The 19093-nt window shown below is 33.1% G+C and overlaps 2 protein-coding genes across 5 annotated transcripts in view; one reads left to right on the forward strand and one right to left on the reverse strand.

Moving 5' to 3' along the window:
- Positions 1-739: 739 nt before the first annotated feature.
- LOC106052185 (mitochondrial import inner membrane translocase subunit TIM50-like) lies at positions 740-8893 on the reverse strand. Its single transcript, XM_013207498.2, has 10 exons — positions 8416-8893; positions 5106-5137; positions 4892-4913; positions 4582-4640; positions 4186-4305; positions 3888-3995; positions 3462-3560; positions 2863-3019; positions 2490-2593; positions 740-1841 (listed from the first exon to the last, which is right to left on the reverse strand). The coding sequence occupies exons 1-10, from the start codon at positions 8855-8857 to the stop codon at positions 1758-1760; spliced, it is 1227 nt and encodes a 408-aa protein (XP_013062952.1). The 5' UTR covers positions 8858-8893; the 3' UTR covers positions 740-1757.
- An 819-nt stretch (positions 8894-9712) lies between these two features.
- LOC106052180 (nuclear valosin-containing protein-like) overlaps positions 9713-19093 on the forward strand; it is a 28211-nt gene continuing 18830 nt past the window's right edge. For 2 of the 4 annotated variants that reach the window (XM_013207488.2, XM_056025095.1), the window contains exons 1-2: positions 9713-9940; positions 18737-18955. In XM_013207488.2, the coding sequence (XP_013062942.2) occupies positions 18768-18955 (188 nt within the window). In that variant the 5' untranslated portion in view covers positions 9713-9940; positions 18737-18767. Of the gene's footprint in view, positions 9941-15762; positions 15927-18736; positions 18956-19093 lie in introns of all 4 variants that reach the window. The other 2 variants (XM_056025094.1, XM_056025096.1) reach the window with 2 other exon arrangements.

Here is a 19093-nt window from a genome sequence, read left to right on the forward strand (position 1 = left end):
CGTTTCATTCAAACTCTAAGTCCAATTTTTGAAACCTACGAAACAATCAATTGTTGATAGTAAATTGTTGAGATTGAATGACATTTTGGAGATTCAATTTGTCTGAATGAGTTGGGGATGTGAGAAACACTCTTATGATTGATAACTTGTCATAGAACCTGTGTGGCAACTAATAAGAATCCCCATCGGTAATAGGGATGTGATAATTCACATCTGCGTGTATCCTTACCAGACAGAAGTTTGTTCAGACAGGCGGATGGAGGCAAGCTTCAATAGGCCTAGAGTTTCAAGAGTCTTTTGACTCAATTCTTAGGGAAATGACGAAGTAACAAAACAAATTGTAGACTTAATGGTAACAGCTAATCTCTCACTTTCTCAGCACACAACTGCCTAGCCCTAGATCTTCAAAAGTTCACCAGCTTGAGCTTGTACACATGTACAGGAAAGTTTTAATAAATATGATTTGTTTTCCCCATTACAACACTTTTAAATACTTTTCTTATTAACAAAAAAAAAATTGCTTCTAGAATTCAATAGCACTTCACCTGGAGGCCAAGATAATAGTTTATAAACAAGTTGGGTTTTTGTTTTTATGTCACAAAAATTGCGTTTCAATAGCATGTGTACAAAAGGAATAAGCCAAGAATTCAGTAATGTCAGTTTGAACACACCACAATTGACTGACATTTCTTTACACATCAACTTTTGGGACTGCAACTGAATTTAATTTTAAAAAAACTTGCACTGAAAAAATTGTTTTATTAGTGTAATAAATGTGTCACAGAAAAGACAAAATCTCAAACTAAACAAATCTATCAGTTTTAAACACAGATGCCAGGTCACCCTTGCACTAATATGACAGACACATTGTCTCTACACTTTCCAACTGACATTCAATAATCTTGACCTGGGCCCCTAGCAACACTTTGATACCAAGCAAGTCTTGGCTTTATACACTGCTCATAGCATTGTCAGACTCACTCAAAACACAGCCCCTAACAGTTTCAACAAACAAAAGCATCCATAACACAATTTGATCAAACATCAATACATAAAGTCTATGATACAGCATTCCCACAACTCAAAAGTCTTAAGCTGGTAAATGTAATGCTAATATTGATTTTAAATATACAAGTACATAATATTCAGACTTTTTTTTTGAAATAATTACTTAAAAAACAAAAAAAAACAACTATATTTGTTACCGGTACTAAAAAAAAAACTAAATTGATATGGTTAGATGTACACATTTTTCAAACATAATCTAAGTACACATTTTTTTTCAATAATTTATAAGTGCAAGTGATCAAGAAAAAAAAAAAAGGACTACATCATTTATTTGTCATCTCACAACTGCAGTCTGTTTTAGACTATCCAGTCCAGTAACTCTGTAACCCATTTCACTATCTCCATGCAGTTCATTGAATTAGCAACAACACACCATACACTGTCATTCTACAGTCAACTAGGAGACAAGCTAACAAATGAAGACCCCATAGAAAAAATTAGTCGCCTCCCTTACATTAGTTCAATTCAAATAACATAGTAAAGTATGATAGGCAGTTCTAAAATTATGCCAGACTTTAATATTTAACTACTTTAACTTCCTCAGACTATATTCTTCCTGTAGAGTCTTCAAACTGTTCAATAAATAGTTTGTTTTAATAACCAGCAAATGGCAAACAATGCTGTTGAGATATTGTCATATGTATAAACTTATTCTTGAATAAACATTTTCTGTCGTGTTCTTGGAAATGTTATCGTTTGCTAGTCAGTCCTGACAGCCAACTTTTTTTCGTGGAATCTAATTTCTTTTGGTTGGCTCTGGCTTCCTCTTCTTCCTGTACACACAAAAACATTCCAAATAGATTTTCAAGTAAAATAAAATGTTGATATAGTGTTAACACAGACACAAGTTGTTTCTCACACAATGGAACGACAAAATCTTTAGGCATAGTTGAAAAAAAAAACATAACAAATCTAGAAATACAACAAGAAAATTTGATTCTCTCACAAACATAACAAATCTAGAAATACTAGAAGAAAACTTGATTCTCTCATAAACATAACAAATTTAGAAATACTAGAAGAAAACTTGATTCTCTCATAAACATAACAAATTTAGAAATACTAGAAGAAAACTTGATTCTCTCCCAGTAATTGGCTTCTCAACTGGGTTATTTCCCTCATCATAAGGCAGGAGATGAATATAGATGTACAAGTCAAGAAATGATCAGTGAAATGATATAACTAGCAACAGAAAATAAGTTAACTAACAGTAGAATGCTGGACAGAAGTTTCAGTTAAGACCTGATTGTAGTCATTTTCCTGTTCAAAACAGTTGATGAGTCATTTTATGTCTCCCATTATTTGCTTTTAGTTATGATGTTATCCAATGCCTAAAATAGGTTAATTAGATGCCTCACCTTTACTAGCTTAAGTATTAAGAAAAAAAAAAAAGAGGTTTTAATTATTAAGAAACTTCCTACCTGCAATTTCTTTTGGTTTTCTCTAAAGGCAGCTAGAGGGTCATCAAATTTGTTATAGTATTCAAGTACAGGTCGAATGTCATCCACTCCACTAGCGGCAATAGCTGGGCAAAATAAACCATTAATTGAATGTACAAGCAGCCAAAACATCAAAGTGGAAAGTGCTTTTTTTTTTTTAAACAACAACCTACTAAAAGGCATTAAAAACAGGCATGCTTTAAAAAAAAGTCATAAAATAAATTCCTCACCTGTTAAACAAACTTAAAGACATATATATTACAGAGCCTGTACTTCAGACATGAATCCCATTATTTCTTTCTTTAACTATTTAAGAACCAAACCAAAACTGAGGAATTAAAACAAACCAACATACTCTTAAGGAAATGTGCAAGTTCTATTAGAGTCAGGTCATTGTCCTCCCCTTGCCATTTCTTTAAGATAAAAGCATTTTGTCTTTGTAACTTGACAGAGTCAGGATTGCAGTCTAACATGATGACCTTGGACAAATCACGGTTCAAACAAGACAAGTCCTGGTAGAAAATCAAGAAGACATTACTCACTAATAAACCTGTTCATTCAAAAGAAAATTCAAACAGACAAAAATGAAGCCTGTATCTCTAGCATAGACAATTTTTGCTTTGCTGCCATGAAATCATTTATCATACCTTTATGCTCAATTAAGTATGAATGGAAATACACAGAGGAATGCATTCTTTTTTTTTATTTATTTATTTAAAGGTATCTCATTTTGTGTACCAAAATGAAAATGCACAGAGGATGGAGTGTTATTTTTTTTTCATTTATTTTTTTTTCTCATTCGCAGTTAAAAAAAAAAAAAAAAAAAAAAGAAGCCTTCTAGCTGAGCCTCTCTCTATGAAGGTTTATAATTGACATGTGTGCCAGGAGAACTTATGTGACTAATAGTGTTATAAATAACAAGTATGGTTGCCTTATCGCTTAACTATTGCAGACCTTAACATGATGTCTATCCATGTATCTAGTGGCATCTCTGTACAATCTATACATAATATATCCTTGAGGGTCCAGATGATTTACCAAGGGGTCGGCAGTCTGAAAAAGATTTTAATCTTGCATGAAAATACAAACATCAGCAACAGTTAAGGGAATAAATTATGAAAAGCATCAAAACAAAATATATTAACTATTAATTCAACACACTGATTGTCACAAAGACATCCTGAATAATTGTAACACTTGGTTTGTTGTTTTTTATAATTGTATTTTATGTAACGTTTTTAAATGTATTAGAAAGCATTTTGTAACTGGTAGTCATGATGGTCTGTCCATTAAATCTAACGAGAAAACAAATACAAAGATATAATTACACATTGGTAACAAATCATTTTATCAGAAAAAAACTTTTTTTCTGCAACTAACCATTCCAGCTTCAGAGGAGTAAATCACAACTTCAAACAATGGAGGTCCAACTTGTTGCAAGAAATAGTCAATGCCAGGTCTTTTCTTGAAACGCCAACCTGTTCCATACTATGAAAAAACAACAACAAATGAACACAAAAAACAGCATCTTATTACAAATAATATACAATGGAAAGATACAGCTTCTTTGACTCAAGCATCTGACTACATTTACTAAATATACTAAAATATGTTAAATATGCAATAAAAAAAAATAGTATGTCACACTGTAAACATGTAAATGTCTATCTTTACTTACTGTCCAGTCAGGGTGTATCAAGACACCTGTCAATTCTAGGACTAGTGTGTATGGAGGTTGCATGTAAGGATACTTCAAAGGGTCAGGAAGAAGTTTATCTCTTGAGGGATCTTGAATTTTCTGAAATGTAATACAGAAAAATTTATGAAAAATGGAAGTTAAATTTTATATTTGAAAAAAACAAATATTTGAAATTACAATTAGAAAAATGAGTACTATTGATTAGCCATTAAAAAATATCATGTATTTTGATTTTATTATCAAACATTCTTGAGCAATGTTTCATTTTATTGATAATTTTTAAATCTAACTTCTTTGTTTCTCATATAAAAATATAAGATTTGATCAATGCATCTGTCATCATGACAAGCCTTGACACATGTTTATGAAAAATACCTGTTTAAATATATTCATTTCTTTCCAAGTTCTTCTTAAATAGGCAATGACAGTAGGCACTGTAACAGTAACATAAAAAATTTAGATGTATAATTACGAGCAAAAGATTACAGGTTATGAAATTTCAAAATAAAATACAAAATAATAGAAAACATATTTTTATTCTAAGTTTTTTACATTAATCTTAAAATTTTACATATATGTATTACAATAGCTGTTATCGAAAATATCAAACTTACAATTTGGAAAGTAGTCATATATTTTATTAGAACCAGAGAAAGTGACTACTGAAATTAGAACATGTACTTACTTTCACTAAACTCATCCTGAATCTGGAAAAAAAAACAAAAACATTTACATTGGTTAAAAAAAGATAATTTCATATGTAGGACACAACATACAAAAAATGTGAAGTCCTCAAAAAAAAAAAAGATAATTTCATATTTAGGACACAACATACAAAAAATGTGAAGTCCTCTTTAATGAAAAAAATATATTGAATAACCAAACAATTAATTTTTTACCTCTTTCCCATCTGGATCTTCTTGAGGTGCCCCTGATAAAATAAAAACAACATTCAATGCACAGAAACCAATCTTAAATTTAATAGAATATAATATGAATTTCTAAATTATTATAACACATATGATAAATACACAATTAGAAACAAAAAGTTTTCTACTTCACAAAACCAGGGATTTAAAGTTAGACACTCTTCTTAGATAGAAAAATATATGTCCTTTAACTCAAACATATACTTCTTGATAGCAGTGATATTTTGAACATAAAAACCATACTAAGTACAATTAATAGTAAATGACCTCGGTACCAGAGCCCTGCCTGCTGCCATCCTGCAGGAGGTTTGGACAAAGAAGAAATAATCTTCAAATCTAAAGGAACATATGAAACATGTAAAACAAATAGACCTATATATCTAAGTGCTAGTGAGGACTTAAAGAATACTGAAAATGGTATGTGATGTACATTGTTACTTGCAATTTTTAACCAAAAGAAAAAGTTCATTTTTAGTTCACTATAAATTTTTTAGAAATTGTTATAACTGAAAAGCAGTTTTTTTAAGATCTATATTTACCAAGAAAATTTTAGCAAACTGTTTATCTTACTCCAGATCACAACTATTATGCCATTTAGAACACAGCAATATTTATTCAGGCCATGATGAGATAGATATATTTCTCTTTCAAAATAAAAAAAATCTATCAGCTACTTTAAACTCTTTATGTCAGAATCATTTTCCAAATTCAAACAAAATTATTTACTTGGCCCATTTGTTTCTATCAGATGTTAATTTATAAATAAAATGAAAACATTTACCTATACATTTTAGCTTTAAAATACAATTTGAATTGTATTAAACAAAACATTATTTTCATTAAGGTTTTTGTTCTAAAAACTATAATAGTGTTGAGAAAATGTTTAAATCGAAATTCACTAAGTACAAATTTATGATCCAATTTGAATAAAAAATGCTTTTTTTTCCCTGATAGTTATCCATAGATTCTAAGAACACAATTATAAAGAAAAAAAAAACATTAGGAGAACTGGAGTTCCTATTCCAATGTCACTGCCACTTGTAAAAAAAAAAAAAAAAGAGAAAAATTATTTTTTTCAACTTTTAAATATTTCAACTGTGCAGCTAATATTGATATTAAAATATTTTTAACTTTTATTTACATTTAATTAAAAAAAAATTAAAACAAAACAAAAATCAACTACCGAAGAATTGGTTGGCTTAGCTTTAAAATAATTCAGATGGATATGTGGACTCACATTCATTATAAATATCAATTCACCCTGACCTACAGAGTTAGCAGGTTCTTTTTTACATCCATGGCCGGTGTTAAGACACAAAAATCTTTCCAAAGTACATGGACTTCCTCTGCAAGTTATCAATTACGGTGGTGATTACCAAGCTTTATAAAAAACAAATGCTTTTCGCACAATTTACTTTCTAGTGTGACAGAAATCATATCAAAGAAGCTGATCAACTCAGCCACAGCCATCCTGAATTAGTTTTAAACACAGTTTTACTCTTTTTTTACTGTATCATTTTCTGCAGCTAGCTATATTACTGGATACAACAATGACAGTGAATATCTTTAAAGGTTTGGTTTGATTGAAATATTTAGAGATCATTAAATCGTACAGCCACCAAAATTATGAATAATTGTTTGAATCAAGTAAAAATGTTTTTTTTTTATAATTAGCAATCAAAGGATCTATCTTGAGTACATTAATAATATAGATTCATTTTCTGTACCTTCCTCACAAGTATAATGAAATGAATGTCAGAGAGCTTCAAGTTGTTGATGGTCTATTTTGTTGATGAGTATATATATGTTACTGGTGCATGCGAGTCCATATGACACAACAACAGAATGAATCAAGAATATACTTAATAACGCAGGCTGATAACTTCAACAATTTAATAAACAATAAAAAGGGCACAGTCCTCTGTCGTCGCTAGCCTAGCGTCGTCCTCTAAGGCGTCCACATCTGTTGATGGTCTATTTTGTTGATGAGTATATATATGTTACTGGTGCATGCGAGTCCATATGACACAACAACAGAATGAATCAAGAATATACTTAATAACGCAGGCTGATAACTTCAACAATTTAATAAACAATAAAAAGGGCACAGTCCTCTGTCGTCGCTAGCCTAGCGTCGTCCTCTAAGGCGTCTTGTCCGTTATTCTTTTTGTTCATTATCCTACTCTGTTCTTACTCGTCACATTACTTAGGAAAAACCCGATTCACATCAACTTCTACGCATCTTGTGTCATTACAAAGTACTTTCTCTATGAAACATAGAGATATGATATGTACATACAAATATATGATATATATATCTTAATGGATGGACCAGTAAGCTCAAACAAATAGGATTAGAATGGTAATGCAGTGACAGCCAGAAATGTATAAGTTTGGTGGTTTCCAATCTCAATAAAAAGATTTAGATCTATGTGTAGGGTTGAACTTGTTTCTATAAAACTGGCATTCTATTTAGATTATATATTGTGATCACAATCTGTCAACAATAGAATTAAAGTTCATTGGATGCAACATTGACAAAAGTCCAGGTCAGTGCCAGGTTGACAAAGTTGTTTTTCAATTAGATCTAGAAGTAGATCTAGTAAAGATACACTGATACAGTTATATTTACATTATAAATGTCTTAAAACTTTAGCTGGGGATTGGTATATTTCATCTAATGATAAAATTCTTACTTTTACCAACTTTTAGCATTATTAATAAGTGTTTCATCTGAAACAGCTTCTCCGTGGAAAAAATACTGTAAAATAATTACTATTTGAAGCATCTTAAAAAATGACTCTTTTACCTTGTTCGTCTGTATAATATTTCTGACCTTAAGTCTTAAGATCTAGTAGATCAATCAATGGGCCGGATTGATCTTTTTTAAAAATTAAAAACATATGCACATTATATATATATATATGAGTTTAAAGTTTAAATGCATCGACGATGGAAGCATTAATTCAGAGAGAAATATTAAAGCTACTAAACTTTGAAATTAAATTAGAGCTAAAAAAAATGTTTGTTTTACATGCTTTGAATGTAGAGATCTAACTAAATGTTCCTTAAAATGGAAACCCAAACCTCCAGCATGACAGTAATTGACAATGACAGTGACTGAGGGAGAAAGCAGCAGCTCCACCCCCGCCCCGGGATTATCATGACAGTCCAGATCACATCATACCAGTGTACAACAAGGCAGCATCCCTTTAACTAAACTCTTCATGTATTATACAATAAAAAGACAAAAATATGCATGTATGCACATGTGACATACCCCATATTGATATCAAACCTACACCCCAAGAAACCATTGCAGTGCTGAGTAGAATTAATCCCAGGCGCCATGAATTTTTTCCTCGCCACCAAGATTCTTTCTTCTTATCTGCATTGTCATCTGCACCACTTTCCTTTTTTTCATTCTCTGGCTGTGCTTTATCAGGGGTTAATTCTTTTAGATTCAAATTCAACGTTTGTAAAATCGGCGGTTTGTTTTGACTTTGATTGTTGTCTGAACTCAAAAGTCGTTTAGTCAGAATGTAAAATGGGGCATTATTGTATGATTTTGAGCACACAGAAAGTCTTAAAAGTGTTTTATTATAGCAGCAATATGACATATACTTCTTGTTACTGTGCAGTTCTAACTTGAATAGCTGTAAAATACTTGGTTGCTTTTGTTGTAATTGCCAAGAACGCATGACAACCCTGAAGGCAGCCATTTTCTGTTCTGAATTACCAACTCTCTATACCGGTCACGTTGATCAAAATAACCAATAAATGTAAATCTACACTCTATTGCTAATATAGGGATGTTTCTCAAATCCCCTTCTTCCTAACATATGCGAAGACGACAACACAACGCACATTTTGAAAAACATTGTGTTAACAAGTGGTGAAGGAAAAAAACCTACAAGGTGGCCCACGTTGGACGTTGGTTTATTATAATTATAGAAATCACACATTAAATTACATTACACACAAATTCATAACTGTAACATTGACAACAGTTACCTTATAATAATAATAATAACAATAATAATAAGACCCTTAGCATTCCTAGGAACATTCTCGTTGCCTGTCAGAGGGCGGTACATCTGCAGACCTGCCACATCACCAGAAAATTCCTCAGTGGAAACTGATAAAAGGCCTACGATGAATTTTGTTTCCCTTTTAACGAAACTCGACCCTGGCTTCGCCAGAGAATGAATACTCGTTCTTTTATAATAATAATAATGATAAAAGATTTCAGTCATAAGTTTTATAATTGATCATTGATTCAGCTAAATTTATGACGAAGATTCAATGGTAGACGCTAAAATAATTCCAAGCATATCTAATTTTATTATTATTAATTTTATTTTGCATTTTCAAGAGTTTGTTTTATAATTTTCAGACATTTCTTTACAAATTAAGATTATTACGCACGCAGGACGTCAGGAGGTGGAAGCGGCAGGCTTCGAACTCGGGAATAAATGTGTTTAAGTTCCCCACTCAATACGACTATAATACAAAAATCAGGACTAGTTGGCAGCATTTAGTACATAATAAGCACATAGTAATTGAAAAATATTTAATCTAGATCTAGTTTCTAAATATTGGTGGTGTTTACGGCATGCATCGTTTTCTTGCATGATTCTGATGTTGATATTGTGTTGTTTTTTTTTTTGGCCTAAATAGAAATCTAGATTCAGTGGCTAGTCTATCCAGTCTGTGATCTAGATAAATCTAGATTGTCTAGGCTGTCTGAGATGCCCAAAACTTCATATTTTGTAGACAGCCGTCTAGTTCCAAGAATAAAACAGGTGAGCACCTCAGCGGCGCATTCACGCAGTCACCCAGCCCAGTGGGTTAGACCGCCCCCCCCCACCTTTTTTTTTGTGTTAGAATTGTTCATTGTTAGATCTAGCTAGACTCTAGAATCTAGATCTATACTTGTAATCTTGTATACACTATATTTTTTTTTAACTTCATTTGGGGTACTGATAACTGATACTCATGATACTGATATGCATTACCAAACTTTTGGACCTACACCTAGACTCAAGAGTAAGCTTTTTAAATGTTTAATTAAGGACAGGTCAGGTCATAAACTCTAGTAATTTACTTAGATGACAATTGGAAAAGCATGGCCTGGCAGAACATTTAAGCTGTACATTTGATATCACACATTAAACTGCAATGCTACAATATTGTTGTGACAGTTTGTGCAAGTAAGCCAAAACCAGCTAAGCCAACATCACTGAGAAGGTTGAGCTTTTTTTTTTGTTTCATCAGTTCAGAAAATTTGAGACATTCTTTGAAAGATGACAACGAATGTCATCTGAAGCAAGTCTAATTTTGTATTTGAAGACTTCATAACTAACAGCAAAAAATAATGTTATTTATTATAATTGAAAATGGAAGAAGAAACAACACAGGCAAATCTGGATATATGTACACTTGATTCAGATTGTGAAAGTGACAATAAAGAGAAATAATTTTCAATAACTGCGGACTGTGATGTCTCCTGCTCACCTTCAGTTTTAACTGTGAATGGACTTCTGGCAAGTGCAAACATTGTGTCAAGTAGATTTGGAAAGTAGGATAAAATTTCATCTGCAAGCATGTAATACACAAATGTTCTTACACTAAAATTAACATGTTATCCATTATTCAGGTCCAATGTCATTTTCCTCTTTAGAGAGAAGATAAAGTTGCAAGTGTAAATATTATTTTGTTCAATTTTATTTGTCAAAGCTGAAGTTTAATTTGGAAGGATCAAATTTGTGTCAAACTAATCATTGAAAGGCATTTGATCCTTGCAGTGACATTTTTCATGATTTCTTGCAATTCTTGTGTCAGCATACTAGCAGAAACAAAAAACAAAACTTTTTCTGGTACATCACATGTTGTGCAAGACAAGCTCATCTTTAAAATCAACATAATCCTTACCTCACCTTAATTACTGGGTGTCCTCTGATGCTTGCTGTCAAAATGACTACTTCACCTTAATATATTTGGCTTATATAACTTAAACATAAATGAGACACTGTTTCAACTGCTGCTTTAACTATTGAAGTAAAACCTTTTTGCCGTAAAAAAATCAGCATTTTTTAAAAAAATAAGTCCCAACATGCACAAATCTTACCATAGAAATAATATTTTTAATTCCACAAAGGTGAAACGTTGGGTTATGCATTGCTTGATATCAATTTAAACTTAACTTAACTCATTGCAAATTGTCATTCAACACCCCCCCCCCCCCCCCCCCCAAAAAAAAAGGTTGAGAATCGTTCTCCTTATCTTGCTCATCTGCTTTTCACTTCTCTGTAGCATATTTTTTTGGCCATCCCTTCATCCACTTTCCTAAAGGGTTTTAGTTGAGAACTTGTCTAGTGAAGGGTCTGGCCTATCATTGCCATTTTATTCTTCAATGGGCTGTTGCTTTGTTCTTTGCCATGATGCACACGCAAACTTATTTCCCCATTAATTGTAGCCCAGGAAGATAAAATATTATAACACATTGAATATTAAACATGTATATATTTTTAATATTAACAATAAGTTAATTACAATAGGCTTAGAAACTAATTCAACACAGATATTATTTAAACAATTATAGCATCCATCCCAGTGGCGCTACAGCCCATGGAGGGCTCTGGCCTGCTTTAACACATCCTTCCATTCAGATCTCTCCTGGGCCTTTCGTCTCCACGCCCTAACCCCAAGCTGCTTCAGATCTGCTTCCACGTCATCTATCCATCGCATTCGGGGTCTGCCTTTGAGTCGCCTGCCTTTTGGTTTTTGCCTGTATACGATTTTCGCCCCTCTGTTGTCTGACATTCTTTCAAGGTGACCTGCCCAACGTAGTCTGTTATTTTTTATTTCGTTCACTATTGGTGGGTCTTCATATAATTGATATAACTCATGGTTAGTGCGTGTCCTCCACCCTGTTTCATCCTGTATGGCACCATAGATTTTCCTAAGGATTTTTCTTTCCCAAGTGTTAAGTAAATTTTCAGATGTCTTTGTCAGTGTCCAGGTCTCACTTCCATACATTGCTGCTGGTCTTATTATAGTTTTGTATATTATTTTCTTGGTTTTACTTGAAATCATTTTGCTCTTAAGTAGATGGTGGGTGCTATAAAATGCCCTGTTGCCTGCTGCTATTCTTTCCTTTATTTCTGTTAGTAGGTCATTTTTGAAATTAATAGTACTTCCTAGATATTTGAAAGTTTGGACGTTTTCAAATTCGTGGTCTTTGATTTTGATATTTTGTCCCTCTGTTTGATTGTCTCTTGTCTTTGTGATGTACTTGGTTTTACTGTCATTGACCTCAAGTCCTGCTGGTCGAGATGCTTCTTCTAGTTGTATGAAGGCTCTAGCGATGTCAGAGGTTTCTTTACCCAATAAGGCAATGTCATCGGCATAAGCAAGGTATTGTAGAGGTTGGCTGTATATCGTCCCTGTTGGTTGTGGACCCATGTTTTCTCTCCTGAAGTAGTTAGTAATAGTTCCCCTTGTGTTTATGTGTATATTTCTTATAACTCTCTCCAGTGTTAAGTTGAAAAGCATGCAGGAAAGTGCGTCTCCTTGTCTTAATCCTCGTTTAATCCTAAATTCCTGTGAGTGTTCTCCTTGTATTATGACTTTGCTTTTTGAGTTGTTTAATGTCATATGTATAAGTCTTGTCAGCTTATTGGGTATTCCAAAATCCTGTAGTGTGTCATATAGGTATTTCCTTCTGATACTGTCATAAGCCATTTTATAGTCTATAAAGAGTTGGTGGATTGGTATGTTGTATTCATGGCATTTTTCTAGTATACATCTTAGTGTGAAGATGTGGTCGGTTGTGGATTTGTTGGGTCTGAAACCACATTGGTAGTCACCTAAGATTTCTTCTGAATATTTTCCAAGTCTCTTAGTTATAAGCCTAGACAGTATCTTATAAGTCACATTTAGTAGAGAGATTCCTCTGTAATTACAGCACTTTAACTTGGATCCTTTTTTGTGTATTGGGGTTATAAGAGCCGTTTCCCATTCTGTTGGTATTACTTCTTCTTCCCAAATTCTTGATATTAGTCTGTGTATTTGGGAATGTAAGTCTTTCCCTCCATATTTAATTAGTTCTGCTGTGATTTGGTCCTCTCCTGGTGCTTTGTGATTCTTCATGGTCCTAATTATTTCTGATGTTTCAATGAGTGTTGGAGGGTTCACTAAGGGATCTGGTCCCCCATGCGGCAGTTCATATTCTCCATTGTCTCCATCTTCAGTGGTATTTAGGATCTCCTCAAAGTATTCAGCCCATCTCTCAATGACCCTGCTGTTTTCTGTAATAAGCTGACCATCTTTGTTCTCACACATGTGTGATCTAGCTTGAAATCCGTTCTTTTCATCTTTAATTTTCATATACATTCCTCTCATGTCTCCCTCCTTTGCTAGTTCCTCAATTTTAGTGATCTTGGACTTTTCCCATTCCCGTTTTTTCTTTCTTACAACTTTTGTGGCCCTTCTTCTTGCTTCATTGTATTGCTGTCTAGTGCTGGTTTCTCTCTGTAGCATTATCATTCGGGCATTGTTCTTCTCTTCTATAGTTTGTCTGCATTCATCATCATACCACCCTATTTTCTCGTTCTTTTGTTTAAATCCAACTACCTCTTCTGCTGTTCTTTTGATAGCATGCTTTATTATTTCCCAATGCTCATTTATGTTATTTTCGCAGTCCTTTTCTAATGTTGTCAGTTGTGTTTGGAGTGCCATTCTATAAGTTTCTGCAACAAGTGGATCCTTTGTGAGTTTTTGACTATCATATTGCTGTGCTCTCTTTCTTTGGTAATTGTGTATGGTACTTATTCTTTGTCTAAATTTAGCTTTTACTAGTAGGTGGTCTGAGTCAGCATTAGCTCCTCTGAAACTTCTTACATCTAGTATGTCTGATCCATGTCTCTTATCTATGAGTATATGATCTATTTGATTCTGGGTGTTGCCATCAGGTGAGATCCAGGTTACCTTGTGAATATTCTTATGTTGGAATTTTGTTCTGCTGATAGACATTCCTTTTCCTGATGCAAAATCCACTAATCTTATGCCATTATTGTTGGTCTCTTCATGTAAACTTTCTTTGCCAATTATTGGTCTGAATGCTGGTTCCTTTCCAATTTTTGCATTGAAATCTCCTAGGACTATTTTGATGTCATGCTTTGGCGCTTCATCATAAATTCTTTCCAGTCCATCATAGAAGGCTTCTTTTGTGTTATCATCTGCATCTTCAGTAGGGGCATGAACATTGATAAATGATATGTTGAAGAATTTTCCTTTCAAACGTAGTGAGCAGAGTCTATCACTTACAGGTTTAAATCCAATGACATTACCTACCATTTCCTTTTTAACAGCAAAACCTGTACCTAAGTTGTTAGTGCTTCCACCACTATAAAATATAGTATACTCCTTGGTTCTGAGAATGTCCGAGTCTTTCCACCTGATTTCCTGTAGGGCTGCAAGGGGTATCCTATATTTCTTTAACACTTCAGTAAGTTGGGCTAGCGCACCTGCTCTATAAAGGCTTAGCACGTTCCATGTCGCAAAACAAAAATCATGTCCTTTTCCAGGCCTAGGTCGTTTTCCGTTGAGATCTGTCCGGGTTTTCTTGTGTGTATTAGCTTTCGTAACAGTATTTTTTATATGACAGAGTTGTTAGCCCTGTGCATAACCATCTGGGGGGCTGCCCCTTTCAGCTCTCTGGATAGCTGCCTTTATTTTCGGGTAAGGTGCCCTAGCCTTTGTGGATCCCTCCACTTCCTGCAAGGCAGCAGGTTTGATTTTGGTCCACCCCGGATATTTTATTTCCCCGGTACCCACCATATCTGGAGGGCATTCCCCTATCCGCCACCTGGGGAGGCGCTCGATGGGAGATCAAAAACTCCACATGAGAAACAATTATAGCAAGTTGAATATTTACTTGGACATCTTCTTAATTATTAATTGGCCCTTGGATTCTAGATCTAGTAGCCCTCTTAAAGATACTTCTGCTCAGAATGACTCCAGCCCCTATCAGGAGTTTAATTTTCATATTTTTTCATCAACCCTATAGGAAGTATTCTTGGTGGTTTGTGAATGAGGATCTTGGTTTTGGTGGGAAAACAGATTATTCATTGAAAATGCATTTTTGATTTCTAGATTCTATTCATTATATCTGTGTTTGACTATACTGGTAGATAGACTATGCTTATAGAAGCTTGGTAAAATTTGTTCAAATTCGTTTTAATGAGTTTATGTATTTGTGAATTTTGCAAAACGCAATATACAGGATTTTTTTTTTTTTGATTTATGCTCCTGTTTGAACAGGTAAGAAACATATTCTTTTTTATAACTGTATGAAAAATAAAAACTTGACATTAAAAATATTTGTTGTAAATGAAAAAAAAATTATAATGGTTCATTTGCCTTAGATTTTAAAAAAATAGCGTAGATACCATTACCCAATTTGTATGTCACTAAACCATGTGTGTACTATTTTTAAAAAATTAAATATCACTAATTTTAATTGTAAAACACATTAGTTTTTTACATTTGGGAATCTTTATTATTTTGTCACTTATATAAAAATATATTTAAAAAAAACAACAACATATATTTTTTATTCTAGCCAGTCGGAAGAGATGGTGCCAGAATTGGGTGTCTAAAGCTTCTTCAAAACTTGCTCTTCTTTCATTAAGTCTGAATCATTGACAAAAACTGCATCTCAGAAGTGCAATTCTAATCTGTAGAAGCTACAAAAAATTCATTTTTGAACTAGCATCAACTACATTGGTAATTATTTTACTTTCAAATTTAGATGTTGCTGGCGTAAGATTGTTTGGTGACATGACATTGGCGATAACATGTTTCATTACATTTCTTTTCAGTGTTTGAAGGAGAATATGCATTTTTCGACACTTGAAAGTCTAGCTTTAGAACTATAATAGTTTCTAGATTAATATTAGGATGATTAACTAAATTTAACTTGAAAAAAAATCTAATATAATCCAGTTATACTATGTATCTTAATATATATAAATGACTGATATATAAATGACTGACTGACTCATTCACCACTAATCACTGATTCTCCCACTTAAGATTTAAAAAAAAAAAGAAAATTTCACCTGTTATTACTTACCGTGTGCCTAGAACAACCTAGCATCTTTCACAATCAAAACGGAAGTGGTTAATTTTCCACTAAATGATTTTTTATTTGCAGTTTTGTCCCAGTAGCTGACATAAAAATGTCTGTCTGGTTGTGCTGGACTATCGTTCAGTCATCTTGTTAGTCCCTTGGAACGTTTGGACTTAGAAATAATTTATCTTAAACTCTGAAGGAAATAATGTATCTTAAAATCGGAAAGAAATAATTATCTTAAACTCTGAAGGAAATAATTTATCTTAAACTCTGAAGGAACATCTGAAACATGTAAAACATTTTACTATTATGTCATACCACAAATTGTGCTTCCTTTTTTAAACATTGGCATTGGTGTATAATTTTCTTTCACCCCAACTTCTACAAAGTTTCTCCCATTTTTTTTTTAATGCCATGCAGGCACAGTTGAAATTAACAACAGCAATTAATATTAAAACCAAATTGATTTATAAAAAGAATGCATAATATCTGTATAAAGTTTTATACATTTATTACAACTAGATCTAGATCGACATGTATTCTAGATTTAAAACTAAATATCCAACAAATTCTCATGGTGATTATGAAGGCCTGTTTTATTGTATTTTATTTCTATCAAACAATGTGAAACTTCACCCAGTAGACACATTCAAAATAAACAATAACAATTAATAAAACCAAATTAATTGTTTGTTGTTTTTTTTTTCTTTTTTTGAGAACATGGAATAACTAACTGTATAAAGTTTTTAGCATTTGAAGCACTATTTTATTATTACTGGATATTTTTTTCCAGGGGCTATAACTTGAGATAAATGATAATAGAATTCACTGGTCAAAAGTCAATGAGTGCGGGAGGGTTAGGAAGCACAAAAAGCAACATAAAGCATATCAATTTTTTTTTTTAGTAACTGAAAGGCCAAAAGATAGAGATTGTATCTTGGATTTTTTTTTTTTTGGTGGGGGTTGTGGAAATGATTCTGGAACTCATTGGCCAAAAGTATTTGTAAAATAGTGGGGGGTTTAAAGCTGGTCTGGTCTAATTCAACGTACTTATCATTCACCTTCAATAGCCAAAGAATGTTTGGGGAGTGTTTAAATGCAACTCTTTCAACCTGAAGTGCAAAAAAAAAAAGGGGGAGGGGGGGGGGTTCCGACCAAAGTGACAAATCACCATGTTAGTCGCTGGGTAATGTTAGTACTTATATTTAGTACTTAGATCTTGACATCTCTTATTTTATCTTCTTATCTTATAAAATACAGATGTTACTTCAAAAAAAGATGATTACATGCTAGGCGTGTCCCAAGGTCAATCTAGTCTTGCATGTTAGTCAATGACTTATATTCTGCCAAGTTGTTGGTTTTCCAGGTTGATCCAAGCAACACATTTCATGCTCTAAAAGTGGTATAAGAATTCTAGATCTAAACTAAAATATTTCTTTTATCTTCCTGCGCATCATAAAACTCTCCTCTTTTGACTTGAATCGGAATGGCACATTTTATAATATTGTTTTTTTTGGTACATGAGTTCTAGTCGCTTTATATCCTTCTCCGTTCTTCTCTCTCTCCTTCTCTGTCTCTCTCTCTTTCTCACCGAAGAATATAGATACACTATGCTGTGTTGTAGAGAACAAAAATTAAAGTGTCAATTTTGTTTTATTAGTTAACTTTTGTGTGTCCACAATAGTAAACTTGTTCATTTTGTTATTACAAAGCTTATATCAAGTCACTCTGTCTGTCTGGTAAAAATTTTGTACACGTTATTTCTCCCACACCCAATCTCGTATCAAGCAAACATTTTGCACAATTATTTCTTTTACATGCCAACACAAGGATCAGAAGGAAAAAATAACAATTAGTTAATTAACTATTGGTAATTTATTATTTTGTTCGAATCTCGAACAAGGGAAAGAAATTGTACTTGACAGATGTTGAATTAGCCTCCTTTATACTTTGTAGGTTGCCACTTTAAAGTTTGAAGCTAACAATAATAGCATGAAATTGCGCTAAACAAAAATATTTGGTACAAATATTTCAGATCTCACGGTCTAGATATACTACAAGTTTAATTACATGACTGATCCAAACTAATGGATACAATTACACTTAATATAAGCTTTTTTTTTTAAATTTGAAAATATAGATATAATTCTAGATTTAAGATACAAGTTTATTTGTTGACACTTTAATTTGAGCATTTGGTCTCAATTTCATTTATTATAATTTAATGTAGATAATTAAGGCTAGATCATAATCATAGCCAGAACAGTTGGGGGGGGGGGAGTGTTAGAACTATACTAAAATCTAGGTTCAGAGCTAGAGATGAAGTGTACTAGATCTAGCTAGTGCTGGGGTATATTTAGATCTAGATCCAGAGCTAGAGTTTATTGAGATCTAGATTCTAGACATCTATTCTCTTATTATTGAATTTTATTACTCATTAAATCCTCTTTATTTTCATCAGCTCTTGATCTTGACTCAAAACACACCACAAGATGTCATCAGCTGCTTCAATTCGTCGTCGCAAGTTAAAGGTTGAAAATCCTGAAAAGTATGCCGAATTGTTGGTAAAAGAGAGAGAGGCAGCCAAGAGGTACAGACAAGAAAAAAAGAAACATTGGGAAGAAGGTAGCCATACCCAGGCTGAAATAGATGAATATAACGCTCAGAATATGAAGAGAAGGTACAGTCTAAAACAGCGGTTCTCAACCTTTTATTCTTGGCGCCCCTTTTTACGATCCCCCACTCTGCCCCCCCCCCCCTTTTTTTTCGATGGTCTTAGGCAACCCCTGGCAAATCGATTCCCCAAAGGGGTCACGAC

This window comes from Biomphalaria glabrata, chromosome 3 (assembly GCF_947242115.1).
Source record: "Biomphalaria glabrata chromosome 3, xgBioGlab47.1, whole genome shotgun sequence".
Classification (NCBI taxonomy): Eukaryota; Metazoa; Mollusca; class Gastropoda; family Planorbidae; genus Biomphalaria; species Biomphalaria glabrata.